Consider the following 24,459-nt stretch of genomic DNA (forward strand, 5'->3'; position numbering starts at 1 on the left):
TTTTGTTTTTTTTTTTTAGTAATCGCCACCCTCACTGTGGGGCTCAAGCCCACAACCTTGAGAACAGTAGCACACTGTTCCGATGGAACTAGCTGGGTGCTCCAAAAGTGTATATTTTTAAAAAACCATATAAGCTTTTTTTTCTAAAAAAAAAAAAACAAAAAAAAACTCCAGAACAACACATAGATGGATTAAAAAATAGAAGACAAAACACAAAACCTAAGTAGTGAAGATGTTTCTAATCATAGCACAAAACCTCACAGGCATAAAAATATTGGTAAAAATTGAGCACACTAAAATGAAACATTTCTGAATTGCAAAAAACAAAACCCAGCCATCAACCAACCAACCACAATGCCCTGCCAAGAAAATCCCTTAAAGAAAGTATTTTTTCTTTAAAGCCACAACTGGGAAAATCACATACCACATGTATCAGAAACAAGACAGCTTTTGTTAATATATACAAATCAATATGAAAAGAATAACAACACAATAAAAAATGAAAGTACAATTCACAGAAAAAGAATAGACTACATTTTAAATCATAAAAAAATGCTCAACATCACTTACAATAACAGATGCAAATTAAAACCACAGTATTTTTCGTCCAAGGCTGGCAAAGATTACAAAAATGAGAGTATGTGGTGTTGGCATGGATGTGGTTCAAGTATTGCCACACATTATTGGGAAATGAACACAATCTCTTTAGAGGGAAACTGGCAACGGCTATTAAAATTTCAACTACAAATACCCGTTGACCTGATGGTTTTAACTTTAGGAGTTCATCCTGTACTTACACTGCTGCACTCATGTACCAAGATTTATTTACACGGATATTTACAGAATCACTATTAATAATGGCAAGACTAGGAAACAACTAATAGTTCCTCAAAAGAGAATGGATTAAGCACATTATGTCACATCCATATAATGGAATATTATGTAATGGTTTAAAAAATCAGGTAGACCTCTAAGAATCAGTATGGCATAACCTAACAAGAAACGATGTAGAAAAATCAGTATAACAACATATGTGGTACATGATCTACGTAGAAAAAAATAGAGTATCTCCAGGAGCGAAAACTTGGAAACAGTGACTGATGGCAGTGAGCAGTAACCTGGGTAGGGAGACATACTTTTCATCAAACTGTTGTACTTTTCAGTCTTTTGGTACTGTTTGCTTTAAAAAAAAAAAAAAGGTGTGTATGTATTATTTTGGGGAAAAGTTATGTTAAAGAATAGTAGTCCTACTACAATTCTGAGTACAGTCCTGAAAAAATATACCATTAATGACAGCGAAGGGAGATAATATTTTCTACCCCTAAAATAAAACTAATTTTTACTAGATGCCATTAATTTTAAGATATAACAATACTATGGGCAAATTATTAAAAGCAAATCCGTCAAACAGCTCACTTAACTTGAGGTAGTACCTGAAATGAACCATACTGTGTTTTTCTAGGTTAAAATATAAAACTTCAAAATAGGAAAGTTGCAAACTTCAAATTAAAAATACTGGTTCAAATTTTTTCTAATGAAAGAAAACAAAAGAATATACCAAAACTTTTTATCTTGCTAGTCACTTGAATCTGGTTGAATACAATTTTGCCAGATGGACAGTACAGGAAGTAGGTTGTAAAAATGAAACAACTGAAATATTATCAATCAAGTTAACCCAAAGCATACCAAATCCATAGGTTTTCACAGCTTATTAGAAAAATCATTATCACAGTATGTTTCATTGTTATGTAGTATTAAAAATTTATTTTATTTTATTTTATTTTTTTGGTATTAAAAATTTAACGCATAACTTGCTTATTCCTGGTCTCTTATTTGTAGTGAAACCATTTAAAAAAAACTTGATAATGTTATCCTTTAAAGTGAAAAGAATGTTCAACAGTAAACAAATGGAAGCAAAATAAGGCACATAAAAATCAGTAACTGATGGTTACAAATTAGATAATTGATGGTTCATCTCTAGATACAGAAATACTATGTAGCCACAAATAAGAGTAAAACAGTTTGTCCTGTTGATTAGGAATGATCTCTAAGACATGCTGTAAAGAAAAAAGCAGGGTGTATAATGGTGTGAAAATACACTACTTGTTTAAAAGAGATAGGAGGAGGAAGAGTTACATATATTTTTGCTTATGTGTCTTACATATGTACTGTAGTGCTTACATAGGCAATACAGATCCACGGAAATAAATATAAGAAATGGAATTGGGGAGACGAAGGGAGTGATTGGGATAGCGGACTTTTTACTGATTATTTGTTTCTGAATATTTATACTGAATACTTTTCAGCTTAGAACCATGTAAATATAGAACCTACTCAAAAATGAAATTTAACAACTTGAAAACTTATATAAAAATGTCTATAGTGGTGTTATTTTGGAATATCTATGATCTCTCTTTGGATGTTAAGATATTGCTTTTTCTTTTTTCCTTGAGTAAAGAATACAGCCTAATGTGCCATGATCCAATCTTATTTTAGAAACATATTCCAAGGACTATACTTACAGTTCCACCCATGTGGGGAGGCAGGTATTCTACGCTGACATAGTCTTGGACTTCATTTTTACTCGTAAACTTCAACAAACTCACTGCTTCTGGGCCAAGCCAGGATTTCACAATTTTGAAAGCAGCTGAGGAAAAAACAGTCACTTCATTAAATTCATTCTCTTTTGCAAGTAATTTATTGTATGTGCTAATGTAGGTCTTCTGAAATGGGTTTGGGCTAAACTGTTCATATATATCTTTCTGTGGTACGATAATTAACATTCACTAATTCCTATAGGCATTTACACTGTGACTATCTGTCATGGGTTTCAAATGTCCCATCAAGATTCAGGAAGATTAAATCACCTTGATGTGCATCAATAAACGTATCAAGGTTTTGGCTTCTGTACATATCTGTCAATGATCCCTACTACTAAGATTCCCAGACACAGAATCAAATAGCACTGTGGTTTGAGGAGGAGTCATTTTTCCTTACACTTCTGATAAACCTCCAACCTGAAAACCCTTCTCAAGTAGGAAGTCAAGAAGAGAAGAAAGTAGCCCTCCTCGTTGTGGGTTTGAGCTGGACTCAAACTTCATCCTAACCCCTAAACTTCTCTGCCTTTCTCCCAAGCCCTGCAGCTTATATAATTGTGAGGAATTTATTTATGGAATCTACAAGAATACACTGTTACCAAACACAGCTGTTTAGTAATTACAATCTTGTTCTTTCATGCTATTCTAATTTATACTTAATTTTTTAAACCTTGTTTCCATTCTGACATTCTAAATACATTTTAAAGAAATTAAGAGAGGAATCCTGCATTAAATTTGCAAAGGCATCAATGAAAAAAATCAGGAAATAAAACAGGATGATAAAAATTAAATAGTGGTTCAGAAAACTGCATTTTTACTTTGGCTAATTATGCTTGAATTTTACATAAGATTTACATTTTCATTAATTTCAATTTTAAAAGTCTGTGAGTTGACATGTTTGAAGCTATGCTACTTGAATTAACTAAAGTGCTAAATCTTATTTTTTATAACAGCTTTATTGAGATATAATTTACATACCATAAAATTCGCCCTTTTAAAGTATGCACATCAGAGGTTTTTAGTGTCTTCAGACAGTTGTATAACCATCACCACTATCTAATTTTAGAAGATGTTCATAGCAGCAAAAAGAAACCCCTACCTATAAGCAATCTCTCCTTATCCTCCCTACCCTATTCCCTGGCAACCACTAATCTACTTTCTGGATTTTTCTATTTTGGATATTACATATAAATGCCATTATACAGCCACGCTTTTTTTTTATTGGCTCTGTTCACTCAGTATGTTTTCAAGGGTCATCTATCATGTAGCATGTATCAGTATTTAATTCCTTTAAAAAAAAAACCTTTTTATTTATTCATGACAGACACACACACAGAGAGGCAGAGACATAGAGAAGCAAACTCCTCACAGGGAGCCCGATGTAGGACTTGATCCCAGGACCCTGGGATCATGCCCTGAGCCAAAGGCAGATGTTCAACCACTGAGCTATCCAGGTGTCCCATTTAATTCCTTTTTATGGCTGAATAATTTTCCATTTTATGGATCTACAATGTTTATCCATTCATCAACTGATAAACATTTGAGTGCTTTCCACTTATTTACTATTATGACCAGTACTGCTGTAAACATCTGTGTACAGGCTTTTGTGTAAGCATATGCTTTCAATTCTCTTGGGAACATACCTAGGAATGGAATTGTTGACTTATATGGTTATTCTATGTTTAACTTTTTGAGGAACTGCCAAACTGCTTTCCAGAGTGGCCATACCATTTTATATTCTCCCCAGTAATATATGAGGATTCTAATTTCTCCATATCCTCAACACTTGTTACTACCTTTCTTTATTTTAGCCATCCTAGTTGGTGTGAAGTAATATCTCATTTGGTGTTGACTTGTAGTTCTCTAATGACTAATGATGTTGAACATATTTTTATGTGTTTATTGCCCATCTGCATATCTTCTTTAGAAAAATGTCTATTCAAATCTTTTGCCCTTTTTAATTGGACCATTTGTCTTATTATTGTGCTGTAAAAGCTACTTATATATTCTAGTTGTAGGTCCCTTATCAGATGCATGATTTGTAAATACTTTATTCCATTCTAAGAGTTGTCTTTTCACCTTCTGGATGGTGTCCTTTGAAGTAGAAAGTTTAAATTTTAATGAAGTCCAATGTATCTATTCTTTTCTTTTGTTGCTTGTGCTTTTTGGTGTCCTATCTAAGAAACCACTGCCTAATACAAGGCCACCAAGATTTATTCCTATGGGTTTCTTCTGAGTTTCATAGTTCTAATTCTTACATTTAGGTCTCTGATCTATTTTGAACTTATTTTGGTATATTAAGGGAGGTAGAGGTCCAACTTTATTCTTTTGAATATGGATATTCAATTGTCCCAGTATCATTTATTAAAGAGACTGTTCTTTCTCAAGAGAGATCTTGGAAGACAGTGGCAGAGTAGGAGGACCCTAAGGCTTGCCTCATCCCACAAAGAGAACTAGATAATTATCAGATCATCCTAAATGCCCCAGAAATTGAAGACTGGCACAATAATCTCCACAGCTAAAAGTAGAGAAGAGGCTACACTGAAGAAGGTAGGAAGTGCAGAGACGTGGCTTGGGAGAGAAATGGACTGTGGCTGCTGCAGTGGGGAGGGAGCCTTGGTCATGGAGAAGGGCAAGAGATAGACTAGCACACAGGGGAGCACGTGGGGAAAACAAATCCCCATAGCAATTGGCTTGGAAAATAGGAGGGCCTGAATTTTGCGAGTTTTTGCAATCAGCAGGGCTTCAAGCCTAGAGTTTTAAAGGTCAGTGTGTGCTTGGCTCTGGGAGAGCTCAGAGGACATTGAAGCTATTCTTGGAGAGAAGGCAGGACAAATAGCCCACAGACATACAGTATGGGAACAGCGATCTGAAGAGCGCCTGGGGCACACAGTGCGGAGGTCATTTGCTCATCTTGGAGCATGTCCCAGACAGGCAGCATTCATGGAGAGACTCCTTGGGGAACAAAGAAACTGGCAGGTGCCATTTCACCCCCCCCACCCCTCAGCATAAGCACAGGGCCATCTGCAGGAACAAGCGCAGCACTGACACTTGCTACCTAACTTGCTTATGTTAAGCTCTTCTATACCCCTGTGCTCTAATAGAAACAACCTTCCCAGTCATGCCTGCCTCAGTCCCCAGGTCTACAGGCCTTCTCCCCCAGAAGATTGGACCAAACCCTTGCCAACATTGCATTTCCTGACTCAGGAGTTTTGTGAGGCCTTGGATCCTGGGGCAACACTGATAAGTCTCACTTCACACAGACTAGAGCACATCTAGTTAAAATGTGCCACATGAAGGCTAGGCACCAGATACTGCCCTGAATAGGCAAAGACAGCCTCTGCAGATGACTGGCCTGAAGGATGAAGTGGTCAGGACACAACAGCAGAGCATGTGGAGCACACATTGGAGACACTCCCAGAAGTGCCAGGCCCTGGGGAAGAGGGGACGCTATGCAGCAGGCCACTACAGGACCTCTTCTTCACAAAGCCATTACCCTGAAGAACAGGAGATGGAGCTGCCTTTACTAACACACAGAAACAGGCACAGAGACTTAGACAAAGTAAGAAGACAGAGGAATTTGCCCCAAATTAAAGAACAGGACAAAGCCACAGCAAGAGATCTAAGTGAAACAGATATAAGTAACATGCCTGATGGAGAATTTATTTATTTTTATTTTTAAAAATTTTATCTATTTTAGAGATAGAGCAAGCAGGGGTAAGGGCAGAGGAAGAGGGAGAAATAGAGTCTCAAGTATACTCGAGGCTGAACGTGGAGCCAAATATGGAGCTTGATCCCATGATCCCAAGGCCACAACCCAAGCAGATCCCAAGAGTTGGATGCTCAACTGAGTCACCCAGGCACCCCCTGATGGAGAATTTAAAGCAATAATCATAAGGATATTCACTGGACTCGAGAGAAGAGTGGAAAGCATTAGTGAGACCATTAACAGAGATAAGGAATAAAAGCAGAGATAAAGAGCTCAATAAACAAAATGAGAAACACACTTGATGGAATGAGCAGCAGGATGGAAGAAACAGAGGAACGAATTAATGACCTAGAAGACAGAGTAATGGAAAATAATCAAGATGAACAAAAGAGAGAGAAAAGAATTATGCAAAATGAGAATAAACTTAGAGAACTCTGTGAGGGGATGGAACAACATTTATCATGCAAAACAATGTCAAAAGAAAGCCAGAGTAGCAATACTTATATTGGACAAACTAGACTTTAAAACAAAGACTAACAAGAGACAAAGAAGGACGCTAAATAATCATAAAGGGGATAACCCAAAAAGAAACAACAATTATAAATATCCACCCAGCATGGGAGCCACCAAATACATAAAACAGTTAATAAGAAACATAAAGGAACTAATCAATAATAATACAATAGAAGACACATTGATGGACAGATCATCTAAACAGAAAATGAACAAGGAAACAATGGTTTTGAGTGACACACTAGATCAGATGGATTTATTTATTTTTAAAGATTTTATTTATTTATTCATAGAGACAGACAGAGAGAGAGAGAGAGGCAGAGACACAGACAGAGGGAGAAGCAGGCACCATGCGGGGAGCCTGACATGGGACTCGATCCCAGGTCTCCAGGATCATGCCCCGGGCTGAAAGCAGCACCAAAGTGCTGCGCCACCGGGGCTGCCCTAATCAGATGGATTTAACAGATACTTTCAGAACATCCCATCCTAAAACAGCAGAACACACAGTTTTTTCAAGTGCACATGGAACATTCTCCAGAACAGATCACCTATCGGGCCATAAAACAAGCCTCAACAAATTCAAAAAGGTCAGTCATATTATGTATTTTTTCTGCCCACAATGCTATGAAACTAGAGGTCAACCACAAGAAAAAATCTGGAAAGACCACAAATACATGGAGATTAAATAACATGTTACTATACAATGAATGGGTCAACCAGGAAATCAAAGAAATAAAGTACATGGAAATAAATGAAAACACAATGATTCAAAACCTTCAGGATGCAGCAAAAGCAGGTCTAACAAGGGAACTTTATAGCAATAAAAGCCCACCTCACGAAGCAAGAAAAATCACAAATAAACAACCTGACCTTATACCTAAAGAATCTGGAAAAAGAACAACAAACCAAACCTAAAACCAACAGAAGGAAGGAAATAGTAAAAATCAGAGTAGAAACAAATGATATAGGAACTAAAAAAACAACAGAACAGATCAATGAAACCAGAAGCAGGTTTTTTGAAAAACAAAAAACAAAAAACAAAAAACAAGAAGATTGATAAATCTCTAGCTAGACTTATCAAAAAGAGAAAGGATCCAAATAAATAACATCACAAATTAAAGAGGAGAATTAACAACAAACACCACAGAAGTACAAACAAGTATAAGAGAATATCATGAAAAACTATATGCCAACAGATTGGACAACCTAGAAGAAACTTTTGTGGAAACATATAAATGACCAAACCTGAACAGGAAGAACTAGAAAATTTGAACAAATTATCAGGAAAGAAATGCTGGGAAACTAATGTGTTCCCTGTTTGGTACCCTGAATTCCACCCTATGTTTTTCTTCCCTTGGTTGATTTAAATCATTTTTTTTCCTGTAATAATCCTTTTCCTGTAATTAACCAGAACTCTAATAGCTTTCAGTGAGGTCTATGAGTAATTCTCGTGGATCTGAGGGTGCTTTTGGAAACCCCTTGTACTTACAGGTAGTGTCAAGAAGTGAGGGTAGTCTTGTGTGGACTACTGTAGTCTCCCTATATCTATAGGTGTTACAATTCTTTGCACCTTTTATTCATAGTTTCTTGAGTGCTTTTATCATGAGAATGTACTAGGTGTTGTCAAATGCTTTTTCTGTGTCTGAGGTGATCATGTGCATTTTTCCCTCTAGTCTATTAATGTGTTGAATAACACTGATTTTCATATGTTGAACCAACTTTGCATTCCTGAGATAAATCCTACTTGGTCATGGTGCTAGGTTTGGTTAGTACTTAATTGTGGGTTGGTCCATCTATATTCATCAGGGATACTGGTCTCTAGCTTTCCTTTCCTGTAATGCTATTAGAATATACTTGCCTCATAAGATGAGTTGGGAAGTGTTCCCCCTTCTAATTTTGGAAGAGTATGCAAAGGTTTAGTGTTGATTCTTCTTTATATTTTTGTTATAATTTACCAGTGAAGTCATTTAGGCCTGGACTTTTCTTTGTGGGAAGTTTTTTGATTACTAATTTAATGTCTTTCATCATACTTCTATTCAGATTCTTCTTGAATTGTTTCTGTATTTTGTCTTTCTAGGAATTTGTCCATTTCATCTATATTCATCTAATTTCTTGGCATACAAGTGTTCACAGTAATCTCTTATAATTCTTTTAATTTCTATAAGGTCAGCAGTGATATCTATTTCATTCTTGATTTTAATCACTGGAGTCTTTCTTTTTTTCTTCATCAGTTTAGCTAAAGTTTTGTCAATTTTATTTAACTTTTCAAAGAACCAAGGTTTAGTTTCATTGGTTTTCTCTACTGCTTTCTGTATAACAATTGACTCTCGCAAACATAAATGAAAATGGACATTCTGAAAATAACATTAAATTTATAATCATGTTAAAGTTGATAGAGTGTTTTTCAATGCTTTTTAGAATAAGTTTTTACCAAAAACGTATCATGACTGTCTTATATAAGGGTAATGTGCCTACAGAGATTTCGAGTAAATTTCAGATTCATCCCCCTTCTTCCTCAAAGCCCAGGAGAAAATCTAGCCAAGGCCTGTGTTCTGTGACATGCCCCATCTGTGGGTGACAACCTGAGGCATCTGGCTCTAGTTTTACCTGAATGGCTGAACATCTTGATGCTGTTTTTAGAGAAGACTAATGCATGTCCCCAGAGCCTTGGGGCAGAATGTTAACCTGGTTTGCTTAGGAACAGCCTTTGAGTGTTCTAGCTCCAGCCTCTTGAGAGTACACAGCAAGCACTAGATAAATATATTTTTAAACAACCATAGAAATATGGCTAAATTGGGAAAAAGGGAATCAAACATTTTGTTTTAGCAAAGTATAAGTAATATACTCACCATTCATTATCCAAGGCATGTCAAAGATCACCATTTTTGCTGAAAGACCAAAAAAAATTCATTCAATGTGATTTAGTACCACTATAGTAATATCACTTCCACCTACCTGGTCTAGAAAAAGCTGGCGATCTAAACCAAACTAAAAACTGAGCTGGTCAAGTCCGTTCTAATTCAGTGAAGTGTGAGTGGTGCTCGAAACAAATTAACTTCCCACACTGATGAGGGGCCCACCCAGGGTAGCTTTTGGGAAATGACCAATGCATTATCACTGTACTTTGGCAAATAGTCTGTTCTTTTCTTGCTTGTGTTGTTTGCAGAAAGGTACAAAAGAAAATAGTTAAATGGTTAAGTGGAGTCTTTGGATGTGGCATGTCATATTAGTGCTGAAGTTCAGTGAACTTTAAAATGATTTCAATGTCTATATGTTGATTAACTGAATTTAAATTTAAAAACTAAAAAATGACTTTGATGTCTAATTTATTGGTTTTAATAATTTCCTAGAGATTATATTGTCAAACCACTCACACATCCCCCTCCCCCAGTTTTAATACATCATTATGTTTTAAGGAACAAAATTTATCCTTTTCTTTATATTATAAGTCCCAGGAAGCCAATAATTTCCAAGTATACAGAAGTATTATTTGCATGTTTAGATGAAGACTTAAATAGCCCTAGTAACAATTATGAAAAAGAACTAAAAAGGGAAACCTCTACAAAGTGAAGTTTTGGGTTTTTTTATAATTTTATTTTTTATTTATTCATGAGAGACACACAGAGAGAGGCAGAAACATAATAGGCAGAGGGAGAAGCAGGCTCCTTGAGGGGAGCCTGATTCAGGACTCAATCCTGGGACTCCAGGATCATGCCCTGAGCTGAAGGCAGACATTCAACCACTTAGCCACCCAGGCATCTCTACAAAGGGAAGTTTTGACATCCAATTCATTGTTCTATTCCAAATGAATCAAAATGTAATTTCATTCTTCTCTAGGCAGAGAACCACCTAGAATGATTATAAGTAACATAAGACGAGTAAAGTACATGTAAGAAAGAAAGAATCTTGAAAGAGGTATCCTGATGCTTAATATGTCAGCCTTCATCTATGGTAGCCTAACAAGATTTGAACTTTAAGTTTTTATGAAAGAATGGTTGGATTTCATGACAGATTGTGAAGCATAATCAATTTAAGATTCTACAAAACTTAATGTCTGCAAAACTATATTATGTAGGTAGAATATATATACATTACCTAGAGGTAATTAATTGGAATGAATAGTGTCCCAGTTCATCTTTATACAGACCCATGAATTTATCAAAAGTTCTCTCAAAAGAATCTTAAATATGTTTTATAAGATAATAATGATATTTACTATTTAGAAATGGCTCTTCACAAACTCTTAGATCTTTCAATAAACAAGTGGATATTTTATTTTCATTTTGTACATGAGAGGAACAAGCTAATAATATGAGGTAGAGATTCCCTATTGATCACTGATTGGTACTATAAAACTTAATGAATCAGGGTACATACATGGCGGATCCAGGAAGAATTCAGAAGGAATAGCAGATCCGCCAGATTTCCCAACCAGACATTCTCTTTACCTAAAAATGTTCATGAATACTCCCTCTGAAGACATGAGAGCATAGGGGTAGCAGTGGCACTGATCCTTGATATCCATCATACTTGTTTTCTGTTCCTTATTTCACATTAATAATAGTGTGAAAGCATGCCAAAGTAAGATGATTTAGGGATTTTAAGCTTTAATGTCAGCTAAATCAGGAGTCTCAAAAGACCTTAATTGTAGTATTTGCCAGGCGTGTGTGTAGGCAGACTGTGAGCTTCCATTTTCTGATATCCCCCTTGTGTCTCTTCTCTTTTTTTTTTTTTCACTTTTCGTTCACTGGAGTTAAAATATATGACTGTTTATGAGGGATAGAAATCTTGATTTCTCCAAAGGGAAACCATCAGATAAATCCACTAAATCACAATTAAAAATAAACTCTAAATGCCAGATTCAAATGCAGTATATGCTAGTCGAATGTTTTCTTTTTTTTTTTTTTTTTTTTTTAGTCGAATGTTTTCTTAATGACAATTTTTAAATAGTAATTAGTAACACAGAAAGTGTTTTTTGTGTATGAGTACTGCTTATCACACAGTATACTTTATCAATATTGTTTATCTGTTTCTTACATGTAATAGGTTACATATAGTAAATATTCTTTTAAATGAGTTTTTTTATTGAAAGATGAATAAAAATGGGATAATCTTGGAAATAAAGGTATATTTTTATTTCCCTATACATGTATGTGTGCTATAGGATGTCATCTATACAGTTTAGAACTTAAATTCTTAAAACTACAAAGGACAATGATTATGAAAATTTCCTTTATTATCTACTAGGATATGCACTTAAACTTCTATGCACACACTTAAGGTCCTCATCAGAAAATAACACTTCAAGCATTAAAGTCTATAATAATATAAAACAACCTCAGCTATTGTCTATAGTTTCTATATATTGTATTTTTATAAAGGAGTAAGTTACTTACAGAGGTATTTAGGATAATAAACCTTAAAGCAGTTGATGATAAAGCGTACAAAGTCCATGTCCTAAAACAAAGATTATACATTAAAATCTTTAAGACTATCTACATCAGAGAATTTTAAATTGCACATTCCTAAAGGTAATAAACTATTAAAAACAAGTTAAAAAATTAGGAAATTCTTTAACAAATAAGTTCATATATAAATACATATCTATATTCTAAGGTGTTAAGTTATTAAGCTACTTATAATAATCAGTCCTAAAATCAAGTAAAAGAAATCAGGTGAACAAAAAAGAAATCAGGTGCTTAAACAACACTCATGTTACCTCAAACTAGTGAGATATTTGAGGCCACTAAAGTAACATGGCATTATAAAGTGGATCTAAAAGCAATCCCTATAGAGAAATTCTAAAAATCTGTTTAACAATTAAGTTTAATGTAAATCAATACATTTTACAACCTCACTACTTGGAGTGATAATACATATATCAATTCTGTTATATTTGCTTTTAAAACCTAGTTTCTGCACCTTGTAATAGTTTCAATAAAATGTTTTATCAATATTTTACACAATAGCTAATCTGAACATATTAGTGTGCTAGATCTACTTTGCTTCTAGCTTCTTTCCTCTTATTTAGAAACCTAGAATTTTTTAGTTTATATTCGAGTGTTTTCATTGACTCCAAGTCCTGGGAAACTTTATGAACATAACTCTCCTTTGGTTCTACTGCACTGAACACAGCAATGTGAAATTCAGTTATGAGGGTCACTATTCACATGGATCACTTCATTCCATGTTATTCCATGGCCACAAACTGACTTAACTAATCCTGATCAGCCTTCTTAAAAGGACTGTAGGATGAAAGATAATCAGGCAAACTTAAATTCATCAATTACTGAAAGGTGAGTTGTCCCAGAGACGAGTCTATAGAGTCACTCCCAGCATGTGAGTTGTAGCATCTTTAATTTTAGTAAACTGGAAGTAAGCATCCTTAAGTGTCTTACGTATTTTTTATGGAATAAATCCTAGTATATAATAGTACCTTTATAACTAATCATTATATCCACTGTGCACCGAGTTTAATAATTTGTATTTAAGAGTCAAGTATCTCAAAATAACTAGTTCTATAATCTGTGGCCTCCGGAGACTTTGCCTAAAAAGTCTCCATCCAATATTCTTGTTTTCATCTTTTAATTGAATAGCCTTGCTTTTAAATCCCAAGTTACTGCTAATTCAAGTGGATTTGATAGGATACCACTGGTGTAAGTATATTAGTGGGTACTATATTAAAGCTCCATGAAACCTATTGCTCTACATTCTGTGAGGAAATCTTCAAGGACTATTTATTATCTTATAAAATGTCCTCCCTTTGGGGACCCATGAAATACTTTTCTCTAGTTCAAGTATCAGGAACAAATAGATTTCTTCTAAGACACTGGTTTTAAAGTATGGCCACTGAGTAATTTTAAATGATTCCATGTCTTTCAGGCAGGCAGATGAAAGATTAGAGCCCAATTAGTGGCCCAACTCTAACAAATAATTTTTAACTTTTTTTGCCTTGCAATTCTGCATACATGTTTATAACCAACTTAAATCCTCTGTGAATCATAAGGGAGTCATATATAAAAATAACTCAATTAGGATTTGGTATTTTAAAACAATAATGATTTAAACAGTTAGCAATGCAAATAAACCTTATTTATAAATTAAAGAGATAGCATATAAGTAGTTGGCAAAAAAAAAAATCAGACAGTTCAAGACAATTCCTTGCCCATACGTTTGGCAATAAAAAGCATTTGTTTATGATTCTGGGTTAATAATTAGAAACAATCATACACAAAGGATGACAGAATCATGATTAATTTTTATGGGATACCTATTTATCTATTTTGATTTAGACTTTGGGTATAAAACAATTTACTCTGTAATCTAAAACTCAAAAAAATGGCAACTAGATTGAAAAAATTGAGGGCAATGGAATCCTAAAATATAAAAAGAGATAAGGATGAAAATAAAAATGTGTGATCCCACCACCCAAAAAACACTTATTCTCTCTAGGCTGTTGTTTTTTTTTATTATTATTCTCTTTAGGCTGTTGTGGGTTTTTTTTTTTTTTAATGTCTAAGAGTTCCTTTTTTGGTGGCTGGTATCACTAGGACTTTTTTTTTTAAAAAAGATATTTTCTAATATTACCAGCACTTATTTAAAAACACCATTTTATATATATACACATACTCAATTTACACACCATATTTTACCATTTGGCCATGCTGGCATTTACATTTTTTTTCTAAGTTTTCACTTTTTTAAACGACACTCTGAAAAAAAAAAAAAAAAAAGCACTTGGTACACACTGCTTTTTTCTGTACTCGGGAGTATTTATTTAAAGTAGATTTCTAGAAGTTAGTTACTAGGCAAAGAGTACGAACACAAACACCGTAAGCTTCTTAACATGCTTTGCCAAGTGGATTTTCAAAAAGGTTTCACTACTGCTTCAGGCAGGTGTGTGAATGCCACTTCACTGCTACCAGAAGTAGCTAAGGTTCAAATGCAAGAGACAACAGCTATAATAAACGTGCCAAAGGATCCCCATTGCTGCTGAACGGTTTGTAGTTACTAAGGTCACAAGGGCCCAAATTAAAGACTGGTGGGTTTTACTTATTTCTTAAGTTTGACAGAATCACCTGAAGAAAGCTGGTTTCCAAAGCTAACCAGATCAAGCAAACACCTCCCCCCCATGTCTCGCTATTTACTGAGTGCACTATTATGTGCCAGGTACAGGGTTAAGTGCTTCAGGTTATTAGTTTTGACAGTAGATGTCTCACCTTGACATCTTACATATCACATGAGGAACATTTCTAGGAAACACACAGTTTCAATGCCAAATACTGAAGCAAGTGTATTTCTTTGCCAATCCTATTTCATGTCTAACTTCACTCACAACGGAGGAGGAAAAGAATCAATCCCAAACAGAACTAGGTTAGCTCAAAGTTCCCACAATATTTGGTTGGGAGGAGTGGCGGCGAGGACATGACAATAAATGATACTTGTGAATTAAAGAAATGCTTACGATGCTATTTATTCCAGTCTCTGACAGGTCGAACATCACTGTTACGGGTTTCCCATTTTCTCGTTTAGCATAACGTTCCAACCAGAATGCGATAAGCTTCTTTTTGTCCAACATGGTTTTATGGTCTTTTACATGATACTTCACCCTGATCCAGACTTTTAACAGAACATTGAATAAGAAGGAGAAAAATATCTGTCATTATAATATTATTTTACACATACATCATTCCTTTCCCTTAATATTGTTCTTCATTTACAATTTATTTCCTTTCTCAGATTAAAAACGGCTCTTCCTTCTTTTAAATGAGAAACAGTGAAATAAGTAAGTAAGTAAGTAAGTAAATAAATAAATAAATAAATAAGAAACAGTGTGCACGGGAGAACCTTAGAGAAGTGCAGACTCCTGTATATCATGCCCTCACGATGCCCACCTTGGGGAAACAGACAGACTTCTCCAGGAAGTAAGAGGGAAAAGAAGATGCAGGTGAACAAACAGTATGGTAATCATCTAAAAGTGCTCTTCGCGGAACTCAACAAGAGGGCAGGCCAGTGGTTCTGTCAAGCATGAGAACAAACACTCTCCACGCAGCAGCAGCCTCGCTGGAGGCACGAGGACGGCATGCGCCAGGAGCAGGAGTGCGTGTGGGGCGTGGGCACAGGGTGCCGCAAACCACTGGGAGCAGGGCAGCTGGGGCAACATGGGGCCAGTGCTGTGAGGAGAAGCTCAAGGGCTGGGCTGGACGGCCTCCAGATCAAATGCTAAGGTGTGATTTTCCTATTGAAGACATCCCTTGGAGGCAGCAGCACCGAGTGAAGCATGGAAGGGACAGAGGAGGAACCCCAACTGGCTGTGCCCTGGGAAAGCAGCTAGGCTCTGAACTGAGGAAGAGCTGATGGAAATGGAGAAGGGGCTCCACTGAAGCCATGGAGGGTAAGGGCCCATGGTGTGGGCTGGGTGGTACAGAAGGAGGGCAGGCCAGGGGATGCAGCCCAGAGGCACTTTTGTGTTGAAGGTGGCCGGCCATCAACCCGGTGGCACCAATCAAGTAGGTAGCTGGGCATATATGTGCCTGTAGCCTGGACAGGGTGGGGTTATCACTGTTGGTGGGGAGGCAAGGTCCTTGAGATCACCCAAGGTGACTGTATCAGCTGGAAAGAAAAAACAGCAAAGAAAGGCATAAAGCCAGGGAAGCGCTCGTAAGGACGGGGATAGGGGGGCGGGGGGCGGAATGAGAGAAACAAGAAATGAATACTGGGAAAGAGAGCTGGCAACAGGAGGGAAATTCAGGGAGAATACTGTTGAGACAGGAGTGGACGACGCACTGCAGGGGGGTGGTGGCAGGCAAGCAAGCGCTCGGACGCAGCTCTGACACTCCTCCTGCCCAGTTCCCAGCCTTGCTACAAATGGAGCTGGATTCTGGACAAGGGAAGGGAGGAGTAATAAGGGAGTCACTGGGACAGAGATGGTGGTGGTTACTGTTCCTTCTGCTATCACAGATTTCACAAGAAGCTGAGGGGAGAAGACCGGGGGTGGGGGGGATCAGGGACAGTGGGACCTTGGACTTGAAAAGTCCACTTAACACCCCTCAGCGACTGTTGAAAACATTTTCCATGAAAATACTGGGTTGAATTTTAAGATCAGTAAATTAGAAGAGAACGACTCTAAATTACATTTTGGCTGTGTTACAGGATGTGGCATTTGCCTTTACTGCCTACTTTATCAAAATGCAAACAGTACATACAACTAAGGGTCTGACACCCCGTCAAGATGGCCTTAATGATCCCCAGTTGTAGGAAACTTAATGTGTGCCACATATGGAGAAGGTTCTGCCTATTATTCAGTTGAGATAAATGCATCTCAAAATCTTGAAAAGCCAGTACATCAGTTAAACATACTTACACAACTTGTTGCCTTCTTTGTCATAACCGTGGAGATAAATACCACCAATTTCCAATAACCATCTGGGAATGGAGGATTCAGTCAGGTCTAAAAAAGGATAAATCTGATGAGTAATTGTAACATAGGGGCCTTTGAAAAAGAAAACTTATGACGTAAAGGTTAATGTTATATAGTAGGTCTGATGTAAAAAAAAAAAGATAAGCTCCTTTAAGTATCTGGAAGGAGCCTCTGGCAATAAAAAGTGGTGTTTCTTACTAACGAAACAAACTACATAAAGACATGGATGAGAAAAATGGGGGAAAAAATCCATTTCCCTTGACTCATCAGCCATTATTATATGGACACATTTCCATGTTTTGGTTGTATTTCTCATAATAGCTTTCAACAAATACCATCAGTATTGGACAATTTCAAGACAACATGCTAGTAAATATCCACATTACAGCCTCAGGATTGACTTAAAACTCACTTAGGGTTTCTCTAGTAAAATATTTTCCTACCAAGGGTTGATATCCAGTAGTCTAACACATTTTATAATCTTGGAGCAAATGGAAAATATTTTTTAAAAAAGTCAAATTTTTAGCAGGAGTAACAAAACAAGGTCTGTCCAGTCGAGTGAGAACATAGCAAGGCAGCAAATACCAAGCCTTTTGTATCATTCACCAGTTGTTCCCTGAGGACTTTCAAAGATTCTTCACTTTTCCGCACCACCCTTTTACCATATCTCTGCTGTGTGCCACTAGAAACTAGCAATTCCACAGAAGAAAAAAAAACTATTGCTGAGTTTAAGAGTTCATTCTGTACCTAAATGAGTTACATTTCTTTGCTTGATTAATAAATGCTTCACTGTTTGTTGAAATGACCTATGGTTTTTATACTTCCAATCATATTATTTCTTAAATACTCCTCTTTCTCAGGGATCCTTTCTACAAGTATAAAGACTGGGGAGAGTATCTGCTCTGAATTTATTTGTGGACTTTTTTCGTAAGTCTCCAGACTCACTCACTCCAGAGTTTGTAACCCTCAAGGTCAAGAAATCCTTCTTTGTACCTCATCAAAACCAGTAGTTATGCCAGATTCTTCCTGTTAAATTTTTAGGAGAGAGATAATGGATAACCTTTCCTGTGAAGAGTTCTTCATATACTTGAAGACTATTAAAAAAAAAAAAAACCTTCTAAGATTTAAAATTCCCCTTTGGTGGGGGGGCGGGGGAGGCGGGGAATGTCAATCTAGAATTGGGTCTTGAAATCAAGAAGTTAAGAAAACGCTGCCATAGGCATCCTTGGGGATAAGCCTACTTTTTTAGTGGACCCCCTCAATCTTTTAGCACTGCTACAGGGAGTACCTATTAGCACAAGGGACCCTGGGAATAGAGAAAGACATTAAGGAAACATCTGAAAAACAAAACAAAACAGGAAAAGAATATCTCTGTGTCTAGGCCTAGTAGTAATGATGCTATCTTGGTATGGTTCAATGGTATTGAACTAAACCAGTACAGATTAAGAGATTCTGCTCTGAGTGAAAGAATCTGAATCTAATTCTGCTCTCTGGTGATCCAATTTCCCTATGAATGATACTACTCTTAAGACATTCATAAGATGCTCCTTTCAAAGCGTTAGTGAGTTTTTATAAACCATTATATTTTGGTGTTTATGATGATTGCCAAGAATATTTGCAAATACACTATTTGGTAAATGTAAAACTAACATTTATACGTGAGGCAGTATACTGTCAAGGTTAAATTGAATGCATTACCGTTAACAGACATTTCTTTCCTCCACTGAAAACTCTCATCAAGCATCTTCAGAGTTTCATCGACAACATTATGTCTCCAAAGTAAGTAGCTTTCAACCCAGTTATCATCTTGTTGTAGCCTTTCAACATCACGTGGATCATATTTATCTGGCTTATCTAGGGGAAAAGCAGTATTAAATAGCCACGTCAGATAAATTCTGCAGTGAGTAATAACATTGATGCCAGGAGAAAAAAAACATAGACAAGAGTAAGCTAAGCTATAGAACAAAGCTACTTGAAGGATGCAGTTCAGATGAAAATACAATGTAAAGGATTGATGGAATTTCTAATTCAGAGGAGAAGAAAGTTATCCAAAGATAGCAGGTTTACTTTGAATAAGCCATAGTAAAATTAAAAAATAAGACCACAGTAAAATATTTTACATGACCCTCTCTAAAACTATAAACCAACATCTAGGAAGATCATGTTGCCTGAATTTGAAACCCTTACCCTGGTCAATGAAAAAGGAAATTTTACATGTGAAGGAAGAAGTTGTACTCAAGAAGACATTTGTTTGGCAATATTATTTTTATCTTTTTAAAAGATTTATTGGTTTATTTTAGAGGGGAGAGGGGCAGAGGGCGTCTAAAGCAGACTCCACACTGAGCACAGAGCCTAAGGTGGGGCTCGATCTCATGACCCTGAGATCACGACCTGAGCCAAAACCAGGAATCAGATGCTCAACTGACTGCGCCACGTAGGTGCCCTGGCAATGTCATTTTAAAAAATGAAATACAAAATGGAAAACTGACCATGTGTGTAGCAGTCAACAGTTCCTGTAATGTATTGGAATAATTGTTTCTAATAATTTATTATCTGCTTACACACAGGCTATGGTACTTGATACTCCTTCCACATCTTGCTCCATTTTTCTGTAACTGAACCTGGTCTCCTCACAACCACCTCTGCACATCCAGATTCTACTATTCTGCAAGGCTTTCAAATGCTTCCTCTTCCACAAAAATTTCCCTGAGCCCAAAAGGAATTCTGTCCCTCTGTGAACAGCCCCAGGACTTAAACTAAGCCTTTCTTGAGGCACTTAGCATGTTTTCCCTTTAATCAAAGTGCCATAACTTCCCATATAGAGACTGTATGTAATAGCACAGTCTGTACATTTTAGGATGCCTCCAAAGCCGGTTATACTAGTGCCAGTGAAAAGGCTTTCAAGATAACTGAATCTTTTCCTTCTCTATTTTTATTTTCTCTCCCAGGGGCCCAAGTGGGAACTTCAGAAAATTCCCTGGCTCCTTTATCTCCATTTTTTTTTTTTGCATCCAGTTAGATGCCAAGTTTTATAGATTCTTTCTCCTATTTGCTCTTATTTCAAGACATCAGAGATAATAGCCAAAAGAGCAAGAAAATATAAAGTGCATTCAAAGGCTCTTTGTTGAGTCCCAATTTCCTTATCTTTGCTTTTTATTTTTGTAAAAGATGTATTTATTTGAGAGCGAGCGTGCACAAGTACATGAGCAGGGTGAGGGGTGGAGGGTAGACAGACAGGGAGAAGCAGACTCCCCACTGACCAGGGAGCCCAACATGGGGCTCGATCCCAGGACCCTTGAGATCATGTGAGCCAATTCAGCCACCCAGGCGTCCCTCAATTTCCTTATCTTTAAACTGCTTTAGATAATCACAGGGCTGTGTGAAGATCAGATGAAAATGTATATATGAAAGTACTTGAAAGTTTAAAGCACTAAGATTAGACCATGAATCATGCATTTGTACAGTGTTACCTTGGGTATCTGGGCTCTATTTTTCTAATCTATATGATGACTGATTCTATAGTAGGTAAACCCTGGAAAATGTTCCTTAGAAATTCATTGGTATTCAAAGTACAAATTTTCTGTAATTTATAAATATGAGTTGGATATAAAAGAGTTGACACTGTTTCACATTAAGAGGCCTCCTGAGAGTACCTGTCCCCTGAAGAAGCACCCTCCAGTCTGGCCACACTGCACAGCCTTCTCTGCTCCACTAATACAGCGTTTTCCTCGAAATTACAGGCTGATTTCTTCATTTTCAAGAAAATTTCTGCTAAATACCCAAGTCTGAATAACCACAGGTTACTCACCATGAAAAATGTGACTAATTCAGCTGGCAACTCAAACATGTAGAAGTGTTTAATGTGTCCTGCAGAACAATTTTGTTACACAGAACATTAAAAGGACATGTACAGAAGGGTGAAGGTTTAATATCATTTACTGCTTTATCAGGAGCTTTCTAAAATAAAATTGGTTTCTTCTTCTTTTTTTAAACTGAGAGTGCCCACAATGAAGACCACTGGCCTTGATTTGGGCTGACAAGCCAGTTTTGCCCATCATTCCTTCTATGTAATCAGCTCAAATGTCAACATGATAAAAAAAAAGACAAATGGCTTCTTAGCATTATTATGAAAATAGTTTTGACCTCACAGGCTCCTGCAGAGTCCTGGGCATCCCCCAGGGTCCAGATTAAACTCAGAACCACTTACCTAGAACAACACATGGAAAATGGTAAAAACCCAATAAAATATTAGCCATAGTAAGAAGAATAAACCATGATTGTTATTACTATCATTAGTAATACTACTGCTGGTATTACTACTAGGGATACCTTAAAAGAAACAGTGCGTGTTACTACTAAATGCAAAGTAGATATAGCTTTGTGCAGGTCTTTGAAATTAGAAATCTCCATTTATACTAAAATGACTAATTACTGTTATTGTCAGAACGTGTACTTATATATGAAATGCCTGTTAAACATTTACCCCTAGATGGACAGACAGGGAAAGAGAGAGCAGGGAAAAGACAGAGAAGGGAGAGGACTGGGCAAGAGGTCCTGTATGGAGGGAGGGAGGCAGGATGAAAGGGCAGAAGAGGACACAGAGGAGGGCTGAGGGGAGCAGGACAATGACTACAAGGGGTGGGGTAGGGGAGGGAGAGAGAGAGAGAGAAGGAGACGGAGAGAAAAAGAGAGTCAACTGAACATTCAAGATAAGGAAAGCATGGTCAAGTGCAATAAGGGTGCTTATGACAACACAATTTGCTGCTTTCAAGCACAGCCCCCAGACAACCAAATCCTCAAGTGTGAGGTGGTTTTCAGAAAACCAGTCCTTTGGTAAATCCAGATGTTACCGGAATAAACTAAAGAGGAACCCTCAAAAGGTAACTAAAGCCATTAAACACACATTTGTGCCCATACACCTCTGTCCCCACACCTACTCATGACATCATTTTGGCTTTACCTCTCCATAATTAAAGCATGCAAACAAGGAAGAGATTAGTTGTATACACAGACATGTATGTATGTCTATATTCTCATAACACCTTAACCTTACTACTTTCATCTTGCTGCGAACCAGGAAAACTTTGAGAACCAACATTAATCTCCAGTGATAAGCTTTTAAGCCCCAAATCTGCAGTTCTTCCAAATAGCAAAAACGCTCATTTTGGCTACTTCTTTGTAAGAAACCTTAATGAACTACCAACACACCACCTGTGGTTCACTGTCTCTAGCTACAATTTATTTCTTCTTATATGAATTTTGCTCTGTAGATTGGTCCTATAGTTATACAGTGCATCGCCACCAAACACATACTACAGTTCAGAATTTGGCAGAGAAAGGACTGAAGATAAATGGCAATGGAGATTCAGCTCTCAGATGGTACTAAATGCTTCAGGGTAAAGATGACTTCTTTCTCTCAGCTGTTCATCTCTTTCTCCTCTGTGTGTACAAACACACACACTCATTCACACCCCTTCACACTGTCTCTTAAATACTTTTTATACATTTTTTAAGTTTTGCAGGATAAATACAGGTTTTACTTATAAAACGGTGAATTTCATTATTAACTTTTCTTTTTCTCTCTTGTACTTGTCAGCTGGTGAAATTACCAACAGGTCAGAAGTGTATTTGAAAGTTAACGAATATGAAAACACATCTAGCCAGATTCAGGATATGGGGGCAGGGTGATGGAATGAGAAGACCCATACTACTAAGTATGGGGACTCAGCAAGTCACTCTAGGCCTGATTCTCTTCTCTGTAAAATGGAGATGAGGTCTGCCTACCCACAATCTTATGAAGATCAAGAACACTTTGCAAATTTTAAATACTATATAAATGAATTTTCATTAACATAAGGTAGAATGCTATCCATGAATCTAAGATTAAATTCCAATTGACCTATTAATCAGTTGAGAAAATCTTGTAAGTATACTGTAGTTATTATAAATGTGCTCAAAATTTAGATAAAGGTTGGAAAAAATACAAAAGTACTCTGATAATGAAAACCAGAGAACAGTTATTAACTAGATATCATAATGATGTTCAAAAGCAGCAAATATGCAACTGGCAAACATGATAGTAATTTAAAACCTCCTTGACCCTCTTACTTCTCCAGGACTTTGAGCACTAGTCCACTTAAAGTCAAGGCAGGGCCCTGGAAGAGCATCTGCATTGTCTGGACCATTTCTATTGGCCGGAGTGTGTTAATGTCAACAATGGAAGTGATGAGGCTGAAATATCAAAATATTTCTTTAAGGGCATCCTCTGTTAGTAGGCCACAACCTACCCTAAATCTCCAATTGCTGTAAAGTCATCTAGTGAGAGACTGAGAGGCAGGTGACCTTTTAAGATGGCATTAAGCCACCTGCCTACCGCAGTGATTCTTAAACTGCAGCACCTGTCAGAATCACCAGGAGGGCTTGTTTAAAAAGGGACTGGAGGGTATTATGCTGAGTGAAATAAGTCAACTGGAGAAGGACAAACATTATGTGGTCTCATTCATTTGGGGAATATAAAAAATAGTGAAAGGGAATAAAGGGGAAAGGAGAAAAAATAAGTGGGAGATATCAGAAAGGGAGACAGAACATGAAAGGCTCCTAACTGTGGGAAACGAACTAGCGGTAGTGGAAGGGGAGGTGGGCGGGGGGTGGGGGTGACTGGGTGGCGGGCACTGAGGTGGGCACTTGATGGGATGAGCACTGGGTGTTGTTCTGTATGTTGACAAATTGAACACCAATAAAAAATAAATTTATTTAAAAAAATAAAATAAAATAAAAAGGGATTAATGGACCCCACTCCCAGAGTGTTTTTTTTAAAGATTTTATTTATTTTTTCATGAGAGACACAGAGATAGAGAGGCAGAGACATAGGCAGAGGGAAAAGCAGGCTCCCTGCAGGGAACCCAATGTAGGACTTGATCCCAGGACCTGGGATCACGCCCTGAGTCGAAGACAGAAGCTCAACCACTGAGCCACCCAGGCTTCCCCGAGTGCTTAACGCATGGACAGGAACCAAGAATCTGCATTTGTAAGAAGTTCCTACAGGATGCTGACTGCTGCTGGTCCAGGGATCACACTGAGAACCACTGGTTTATTACAGGTATTGGAAAACTTTCTGTAAAGGGCCAGATGATAAATATCTAAATATCTTAGACTTTGAAGGCCACAGATTGCTAATTCATCTTTCTTTCTTTCTTTCTTTCTTTCTTTCTTTCTTTCTT

The 24,459-nt window shown here is 37.0% G+C and overlaps 1 protein-coding gene across 2 annotated transcripts in view; it reads right to left on the reverse strand.

Annotated features, from left to right (window-relative positions):
- Positions 1–24,459, reverse strand: part of MOSPD2 (motile sperm domain containing 2) — a 53,235-nt gene that overhangs the window by 15,194 nt on the left and 13,582 nt on the right. For both annotated transcript variants that reach the window (XM_072816446.1, XM_072816445.1), the window contains exons 3-8: positions 18,938–19,093; positions 17,183–17,269; positions 15,284–15,438; positions 12,216–12,276; positions 9,669–9,707; positions 2,523–2,647 (exon numbers count right to left, since the gene is read on the reverse strand). In XM_072816446.1, coding sequence (XP_072672547.1) covers positions 2,523–2,647; positions 9,669–9,707; positions 12,216–12,276; positions 15,284–15,438; positions 17,183–17,269; positions 18,938–19,093 — 623 coding nt within the window. The remainder of the gene's footprint in view (positions 1–2,522; positions 2,648–9,668; positions 9,708–12,215; positions 12,277–15,283; positions 15,439–17,182; positions 17,270–18,937; positions 19,094–24,459) is intronic.

This window comes from Canis lupus, chromosome X (assembly GCF_048164855.1).
Source record: "Canis lupus baileyi chromosome X, mCanLup2.hap1, whole genome shotgun sequence".
Taxonomy (NCBI): domain Eukaryota; kingdom Metazoa; phylum Chordata; class Mammalia; order Carnivora; family Canidae; genus Canis; species Canis lupus.